This window comes from Sapajus apella, unplaced genomic scaffold (assembly GCF_009761245.1).
Source record: "Sapajus apella isolate SASKATOON/1434 unplaced genomic scaffold, GSC_monkey_1.0 scaffold3, whole genome shotgun sequence".
NCBI lineage: Eukaryota > Metazoa > Chordata > Mammalia > Primates > Cebidae > Sapajus > Sapajus apella.
This window is the reverse complement of record NW_022436943.1, coordinates 2,896,595-2,906,360: the sequence shown is the minus strand read 5'-3', so window position 1 is coordinate 2,906,360 and position 9,766 is coordinate 2,896,595. Positions and strand designations below refer to the sequence as shown.

At 42.7% G+C, this 9,766-nt stretch overlaps 1 protein-coding gene across 5 annotated transcripts in view; it reads left to right on the top strand.

The window, feature by feature from the left end:
* The window catches only part of MATN2 (matrilin 2), a 179,932-nt gene that overhangs the window by 79,208 nt on the left and 90,958 nt on the right, over positions 1 to 9,766 (top strand). For all 5 annotated transcript variants that reach the window (XM_032248352.1, XM_032248375.1, XM_032248368.1 and 2 more), the window contains exon 4: positions 282 to 404. In XM_032248352.1, the coding sequence (XP_032104243.1) occupies positions 282 to 404 (123 nt within the window). The remainder of the gene's footprint in view (positions 1 to 281; positions 405 to 9,766) is intronic.

Below are 9,766 nucleotides of genomic sequence, written 5' to 3'. Positions count from 1 at the left end.
TTTTTTTTTTTTTTTTTTTTTTTGATAGATCAAAACCAATCAGGTATTCAGCAATTTAATATAGTTCAACCTAACACTGTTACTTTTTGACTTTCTGTGGCCCTTTATCTGGCCCTGTCTTGTCCACTTTGGACTGTGAGCCCCCTTGAGGGTGGGGACTGCAGCTTATTTCTTGGGTTCTGCCCAGAGGAGAGAGTAGGCTCCGAATAAATACTTGCTGTTTGGAATGGAGTGAGAGAAGGCACCACCGTTCACTTACCTTCCTGTGTCTTTCCTTTCAGCGGCCCACATGTGCAGCACCCTGGAGCATAACTGTGCCCACTTCTGCATCAACACCCCTGGCTCATATGTCTGCAGGTGCAAACAAGGCTACATTCTCAACTCGGATCAGACGACTTGCAGAAGTAAGATTGCTTTGCTGATGTGTTTGTGCTTTCTTCCTCTTCCCTCTTCCTCTCTCTTCTTTTATCTGGGCTTATTTTATTCCTCTGCAATGCCTTACCCCAGTTATCATCTCTTGGGGACAGAAACAAAGTTTAGTATTTTCTGTTGACCCCCCTCACAGTGCCTAGTCCAGAGCTGGGCACATAGTAGGCCATCAAGAGGAGTTCAAAAGATGGGTGGAAGCACCATCTCAGAAATAGCCTCTTTGAATGTCTGAACCGGTCTCCTTTACTTCCAAGCTTGTTCTTTAGCAGGGACTACTGAAGAGCCTTTTCAACCACTGTCTTTATTAACTGTAGCCTAAGGAATTGTTTCTATATTTTATTATCTTCTATAAAGCATGGATTTAGGAAGAGTTATTAACCTTGGCTGGGAGCGATTATTCAAGTTCTCTTTTAGAGGGGTGCAGGGACCCAGCTGCTTTGGTGTGGAACACCTTATAGGTCTTCTAGATTTAAGAAAAGGGGGCAAACAGATGTAAGATATTAGAACTCACATTTTCTTTTTTTGCTAAGCCCCAAAGACTAGACAATATACTGATATTTGAGCCAGCACGAGGTAATTTGCCCCTTAAAAGACAGAATTACTCATATGCTGAGTACCGTGTCCTTACTTTTTGAAGTTATGGATAAAGACTGGGTTAACCCACAGATGGTGAGGGAACCAAAAGCAAGGCATGAGGAAGACCAGCCCACACGGAAGCAAATATACAGCTTAGCTAATCTGACACTTGCTTCATGTAGTGCGTAACTGTTGCAAATGTGTAATTGTTACAATGCATGATTGTTGCAATGTGTAATTGTTATTATACTTCCTGGTAAGCAATTAAGCATTAATGGAAAGCAGTTTGCACAAATGGCTGTAATTAACATTGCATTTATGCAGGCAAATCACCTTTTCCATGTTTCCTTTCACTTTTCAGTTTCAGGGTTGAGTGGGTGGCTGGAGGTCTCCCTGACCCTCAAGAATAGGTAACATCTGCTTGACCCATCAGTTCTGTGTGGTCTGTGCAAGCCCAGAGCTCTCTGGATTCTGTGAATCCCAGGAGTGTGGGGCGGCGGCAGTTTGCAGGAGGGGTGTATGTGTTCTTAGGCTCCTCTCAGACCCCAGGATCCCAAGTTGAGTGCAGCCTCAATCATCCTCATCTTCCACTTGAAGATTTGGCACTCCCTCAAGATCCACAACAAAAAGTCACTTGCAGCAAATACTCATGGGTTCATAGAGTTTCCTAAAGAACTGGGGGAGCCTGGGAAAGGTCATCTCACACACTGCTCAGCAAAGACCCTAGAGATCTCTTTAGACATCCCCCTTTAGACACCTCCGCCTCTTTAGGTGTTCTGCCTCCCCACAATCGTACTCTGGAGGAAGCCCTCATCCTCTTCAGGCATCCTCACCACTACCCCAGATGCTTATCTGGCCCATCTCAGCCTCCCACCATCTTGCCCACTCCCTTCCTCCTCCTTTTTTTCCTCCTCCTCCTCCTCCTCCAACTCCTTTTCTTCCTCTTCCTCCTCCTCCTCCAACTCCTTTTCTTCCTCTTCCTTCTCCTTTTCCTTTGGTTTGTGTTTTTTTAAGACAGAATTTTTCTCTGTCACCCAGGCTGTAATACAGTGGCACAATCGTGGCTCACTATAGCCTCAACCTCCCAGGCTCAAGCAGTCCTCCCATCTCAGCCTCCTGAGTAGCTGGGACCATAGCTGCATGACACCATGCCTGGCTAATTTTTTTGTAGCAGTAAGGTTGCTCAGGCTGGTCTTGAATTCCTGAGCTCAAGGGCTCCATCTGCCTCAACCTCCCGAAGTGCTGAGATTTACAAGAGTGAGCCACTGCACCTGGCACCCTTCCCTTCTTAGAAGCACAAGGAATTCCTCTCCTTGTCTCATGGCCCAGTGAGTGACTGGGATCTGGGAATCTGCTGATATTTATTTTCCGTGGGCTGGCTGAGCCAAGCCAGAGGAATTCTGACACCAGCAAATAAAAAATAAAATGTTCTAGCCCTGATTTTATGAGCAAGGCCTTCCCCACACAGCAGGGTTTGCCAGACCCCTGCCCGGACCTGCCACAGGCCTTGATGTCCCCCGGCTCTCAACTACTGGTCTGGCCTTGGCTTCCTCCTGCCCAGGGCTGAGGCACAGGAAAATGTGAAGTAGACCCTGCCTGGGCTTCAGACAGACTGATCAGGTGGAGGGGCAGGGAGGCCCAGGCACAGGAGGCCTAGGAGCTCAGGGCAGGGGTTCTCAAACTTCAGTAACTGAGAATTAGCCAGGAAGTCAACTCCTGGGCTCACCCTCAGAGATTCAGAGTCAACAGGTCTGGATTTTCAATTAACTGACAAATACTTCCACGCTTTGAGATTCACTGGCCTCAGGCAGTGAGGGGTCCCAGGGAAGGGCTTAGCAGAGCTCTGCTGTCCCATCTGACCCAGTCCTCCAGTCACCTTGAAGCAGTTAAGCCATCTTAACCTACGGCCAGACTTAGTTTAATAAATGTGCAGTAATAAAAATGCTGGGTGTGGTGGCTCACGCCTGTAATCCCAGCACTTTCAGAGGCTGAGGTGGGCAGATCATGAGGTCAGGAGTTCAAAACCAGCCTGACCAACACGGTGAAACCCCATCTCTACTAAAAATACAAAAATTCACCAGGCATGATGGTGCACTCCTGTAATCCCAACGACTCAGGAAGCGGAGGGAGGAGAATCCCTTGAACCCAGGAGGTGGAGGTTGCAGTGAGCCAAGATTGGGCCACTGCCCTCTAGCCTGGGTGACAGAGTAAGACTCCATCTCAATCAATCCATCAATCAATGCTCAGTGATAAAGAACAGCTCTTTCTCTTTCAGAAGAGGATAATACAACTCTTTTGCTTTCCCAAAATTGGTGTACCAGGGGCCTTGGGGGAAGAACAAAGCCTTCACTGTCCACAGATCTGGGCTTGAACCCTGACCTTATCACTTACCAGCTACAGCTGTTTCACCCTGAGCTGGTTATTTAAACTCCTTAACTCTCAGTTTCCTCACTCATAAGATGGGAAGGGTGGTAACAAATCAATAGCTATCTCATTGATTATGTCTTTGTGAGGCCCTGTTTTTGGTCTGGGGGACAGTTAAAAGCTGTGCCAGGTGACAGCTTTGCCATCTACTGACCCCTGCTGATGATCAGGGACCTATGCCTGCCAACACTGAGAGAAACTCAATGGGCTTGGAGAGGAGGGATGCACTCCACTTCTGGAAGCTATTTCCACTTAATTTCCATGTCCTGGGCATAGCTGCATAGTCTCCCAGATGAAAAGCCATGTGGGTGACACCACCTCCCCAAAGCACCTCTTACTCCCTAAGAAGTGCTGCCATTCATTCTTCCATACAATCATTGATTGGTTCATTTATTTTTTCATTTAACAAATGTTTTTGAGCATAGAAATGTGCCAGGCAGCATGCACAGTATTGGAAATAAAATAGTGGTGAGCACAGCAATATACTTTCTTTTCTGGAGCTCACATTTTTGCATGGGAGTGAATCAAATTAACAATCAGGGTAATTTCCACCAAAAGTGATTGCAATCCATGTCCACCTTAGTGTGCAGCACACGAGCTCAGGCCTAACTATAGCCACTTTTTAGGTGTTTACCATGTGCCAGAAGCTCTCCTGAGTGCTTTATATCTGCTATCTCACTTAATTCTCACAATGAGCTCTTAAAGTGGGTTTTATCACTCTCATTTTATGGATAAGTAAAATAAGAAACAAAAAAGTTATAGGATTTACCCAAGGTCACATGGCTAGCAATGTGATCAAGCAAGAATCCAAATCCTGTTATGTCCTAGCTCTTGGCCATCATTTGAGTCTGTCCCATGACCCTTGAGGACACCCAGATGGCAGCAGGACAACCCTTCAACCAGAGAACCTTCTCCAAGCCAGGAAGACAGACAGGTTCCACAGCCCACTAATCCCAGGGAGACTTAGAACTAATTCAGGACTAACATTCAACTGATTGTTATTTCCCCAAGTCCAATGCCAATTGCTGTGCTACTGTCATTGCACAGAATAATAGTGGCAGGGCCTCTTCAGCAACTGCTTTTGAATACACACATGCACATACACACTATAGAATGTGTATATATATATATATGTGTGTGTGTGTGTGTGTGTGTGTGTGTGTATGTGTGTGTGTATATATATACTCTCTCTATATAAATATATATAAATGAAATATATATATATCCCCACCATTGTGTATTTATAATTTGTGTGGAGAGGGGAAACAGACACAGTTGATTCATACGTTCTTTTTTTTTTTTTTTTTGAGTTGAAGTCTCACTCTGTCACCAGGCTGGAGTGCAGTAGTGCCATCTCAGCTCACTGCAGCCTTCTCCTCCTGGATTCAAGCAATTCTCCTGCCTCAGCTTCCCAAGTAGCTGGGACTACAGGCATGTGCCGGCATGCCTGGATAATTTTTGTATTTTTAGCAGAGACAGGGTTTCACCATGTTGGCCAGGATGTTCTTAGTCTCCTGACCTCATGATCCACCCACCTCAGCCTCCCAAGTGCTGGGATTACAGGTGTGAGCCACTGCCTTTGACATGATTCATACATTCTTTGAATGGTAATGGACCTTGGCTATTAGACTTCTGGCTTCCTCTCCTATGGGACTTCAGAATTCTTTCCCCTCCCAGTGTTCCAAATGGTGATGGTTCTTGAGAATCTGGTTATTACAAAACACCTGAATCCCATATCCAGACAGCCTGGATCAGTGGTTGAGCTGAGCTCCTACCTGTCTGTAATTTCCACTTTGGATCCTGTTTCTGCCATCTGAAGCCATATACCAAAAAGTTATTTCTGTATCCAAATAAAAACATAAAGCCCTTCAATTACTGAAGAGTGTTATTCCCACACACTGACCCCAGTCCTATCAATTTTCTCTTTTTCAGGGGAAAACACATCTTTTCATGACCTAGTTTTGGGTCTCTTCACTGTCCAGGTAACCCTCTCTGGGTGGATATTAGTTGTCTAAAAAGGGCCTTTTCATTCAAAGACTAAATCAAATGCATTCAAGAATCTTAGCTTCCATCACTTCTCAGCCTTTTGGCTAAATCAAGGTGTAGAATATTACCTTCCAAGTTGTGCCTGTATGGGCTATATTGAATGTACTGGATGTCAATATGGTGGATTCCTTCTGCCTTTCAAAAAGTCTTTTCTATCCAATATCATTATATGAGACATATGCAAAAGCATCAGCATAATACTAGAACAATGGAATATTGTGTTCCTTCCTTTTCCCATTTAAAAAAAAATGGGGGGAAAGGAAATCTCATGAAGTGTGCCCCACTTCACATGCTGTTTCTTCTTATCCTTCCCCTTCCCTAAATTCCTGTTCTACTAACAAGAAAGAATGTTATCGTGCTTCTTTTTCTTGATATATTTTTCAAAATAAGGAATTTTCCCTTTCTTCTGGAACATTTAATCTGTTTGGAAGCTGATGATAATATTGCATTGAGAAAACTTCATTTGGCAGAAAATGTAGACTTTCTGTCCAGCTTAATTTTTTTTCTCTCACGAATGATACCAAATGCATTTTACTGCTTTCATTCTTTGGAAATGTTCCTAACATTATTTTTCCCAAGCTATATAAGTGATTTAATAGATTTATGTTGGAGTTTAAACAAGGAGCATGACCCAGAAAAACCATTGAATTATTAGAGAGAGATAACTAGGACCAACATTCTTCATGAATTTAGATGTGAGAATTCTTAAAAATATAGCAAATAGAATTCAACAATATATGAAAAGAACAATACATCAAGACCAAATGGAGTTTATTCCAAGAATGTAAGTTTTGTTTAACATTCAAAAATCAATCAATATGACTAACAATAATATCCAGGTGTGGTGGCTCATGGCTGCAATCCCAGCACTTTGGGAGGCTGAGTTAGGCATATCACCTGAGGTCCACAGTTTGAGACCAGTCTGGCTAACATGATGAAACCCCATCTCTACTAAAAATACAAAAATTAGCCTAGTGTGAGCCAGGTGCAGTAACTCATGCCTGTAATCCCAGCACTTTGGGAGGCTGAGGTTGGGTGGATCACGAGGTCAGGAGATTGAGACCATTCTGGCCAACATGGTGAAACCCCATCTCTACTAAAATAGAAAAAATTAGCCAGGCGTGGTGGCGGGTGCCTATGGTCCCAGATACTCAGGAGGCTGAGGCAGGGGCATTGCTTGAACTCGGGTGGCGAAGGTTGCAGTGAGCTAAGATCGCACCACTGTACTCCAGCCTAGGCAACAGAGCAAAACTCTGTCTCAAAGAAAAAAAAAAAACAAGAGGAAAAAAACAATAAAAATTAGCCTAGTGTGGTGGTGCATGCCTGTAATCCCAATTACTCAGGAAGCTGAGGCAGGAGAATCACTTTAACCCAGGAGGTGGAGGTTGCAGTGAGCTGAAATTGCACCACTGCACTCTAGCCTGGGTGACAGAGTGAGACTCTGTCTCAAAAAAAAAAAAAAAAAAAAATGCCACTAAAACTGATAAATGAGTTTAGAAAGGTTGCAAGATAAAAAGTCAATATACTTAAAAAAAAGTTACTTCATTGTATTTCTGTATACTGGCAACAAAAGTCAGAAATTGAAATTTTAAAATGCCAATTATAATACCATCTGAAAATGTAAATTAGGGATAAATTTTAAAGATGTGTGTGATTTGCACACTGAAAAACACAAAAGCTTCCTGAGATTAATTTTAAAAGACCTAAATAAATGGAGAGAGATACCATATCATGAATTGGAAGACAATATGGCCAAGATGTCATTTGTTTCCAAATTGATCCATAGACTCAAAGCAATCCCCTTCAAAATCCTAGCAGACCTATTTTTTTTTTAGAAATTGAAAACTGGTTTTAAAATATATATGAACATGCAAAAAAACATAGAATAGTCAAATACCATCAATTCTCATTATTCCAAGTAGTTATGATCTGTAAAATATTCACAAACACTAAATTGCAAATTCTGAATCATTACTCCTAGATGAAATACCGAGTTGGGTTCCTGAGAGCTTCCAGTCACAAAATTCATCAATAAATACATAAACTTGTTTGATGTTCTGTTTAAAAACACTTTTTTGAGTATATACTGTTGATTCATTAACATTGAAAGCTATTGTTCATGTCTAAACAAAGCTTACCTAGCACATATATTTTCACCATAAGGCACATCGTAGCCTTCTTCTACTTAAGAACAACAGACAGCATTTCAACACTACTCTTGGGGGCTATTTTCAACAGCAAAATAACCAACCAGCCTTACAAAAAGGCAAAAAATGTAGTCCAGGTGCGGTGGCCCATGCCTGTAATCCCAGCACTTTGGGAGGCTGAGGCAGGCAGATCACAAGGCCAGGAGTTCAAGACCAGCCTGACCAATATGGTGAAACCCCATCTCTACTCCAAAAAAATACAAAAATTAGCCAGGCATGGTGGTGGGCACCTGTAGTCCAGCTACTTAGGAGGCTGAGGCAGCAGAATTGCTTGAATCTGGGAGGTGGCGGTTGCAGTGAGCCGAGATCATGCCACTGCACGTCAGCCTGGGTGACAGAGTGAGGCTCTGTCTCAAAAAAAAAAAAAAGGCAAAAAATGTGGCACTACATCGACCACAGAAAGGATGCTTGTTTATGGGATGAGAGCTGAAATAAAAGACAGAACATTGCCTCTTTTGACCTTACCTGGGAACATGTGCACTGGGTAACTCAAACTTTTTACCACTCTGCACATGTCCATGAATGGCTGAGAGAGTGTCAAGGGCATTGACTTGGCTTACAAGCACATTTTAGCCAGTAGGCAAATGCACAATAGGAATCTGTGAATCATGCAGATTAACCAAAACTTTGAAAAAGATAAAGTTTATCTTTAAATTTTGTTTAAACTACCAGATTTTAAGACCAATTATAAAGCAACAGTAATCAAGACAGTGTGGCACTGGTATAAAGATGAACACAGAGCAATGGAACAGAACAGAATTGAGACATAACCCACATGTATGGGGTGAAATGATTTTTGACAGAGGGGGAAGGCAATTCATTGAGGAAACAATAATGTCCTCAGCAAATGGTGTTGCGGCAATTGAATTGCCATGTGCAAAAAAGCAAGCAAACAAGCCAAAGGAAAATAGATCTTGTCTTTACCTCATACCATGTGTAAAAATTAATTCAAAATGTATTCTAACCCTAAATGTAAGAGCAGACACTATTAAATACCTTGATGAAACTGTAGAAGAAAAATCTTAGTGACCTCAGGTTAGCAAAGATTTCTTAAATAGTACACAAAAAGCTATAAAACATAAAAGAAAAAAATCAATATACTTCATCCCAATGAAAACATTTGCTCTTCAAAATACTCTGCTACTAAAATGAAAAGGCAAGCCACAGACTGGCATAAAACATTTGCAAAGCTTATGTCCAATGAAGGACTTTAGAATATAAGGAATTCGGCCTGGTGTGGTGGCTCACGCCTATAATTCCAGCACTTTGGGAGGCTGAGGCAGGAGGATCACGAGGTCAAGAGATCATGGCCATCCTGGCCAACATGGTGAAACCCCATCTCTACTAAAAATACAAAAACTTAGCTGGGCGTGGTGGTGCACACCTGTAGTCCCAGCTAAATGGGAGGCTGAGGCAGGAGAATTACTTGAACCTGGGAAGTGGAGGTTGCAGTGAGCCGAGATTACACCATTGCACTCCAGCCTGGGGGAAGAGTGAGACTCTGTCTCAAAAAAAAAAAGTAGGAAATGGTACCTACTCAACAATAACAGAGAGCAGATTAGTGGGTGCTTGGGGCCAAGGATGGGGGAGCGGCAGCAAGAGGGATTACAAAGTGGAATCAGGAAAATTTGGGGGTAATGGCTGCTCATTATCTTGATTGTGGTGATGGTATATTGATATGCCCAATTCATCAAACTGTGCACTCTAAATACGTGCAGTTTATTGTATGCCAGTTGTAACTTAATAAAGCTGACATTCATTAATCAGAAAAAGGTTTCAGAAGGAAGTAGTGCTGAGAGGAAAGGCTCTGAGAGAACAGATGGGACAGTCATGGCACCAGACCAGACTGCCTTTCTGGAATAGTTTGTGGCATCAGTGGAGGATGAGAGAAGGAATATAAGCTGGGATACATTATGGAGCAATTTGATTCTCAAGCTAAGTTCCAACAGTGTCCTTTGTTGAGTAGGGGGAATTGAACATGGGGTGTCAAGGGCAATACCAGGTCATTTTACTAAATTGGGCTGACAATAATGTTTGTGCTGTATTAGAAATAGAGAGTGGGGCAGAGATACATTCACTCATCT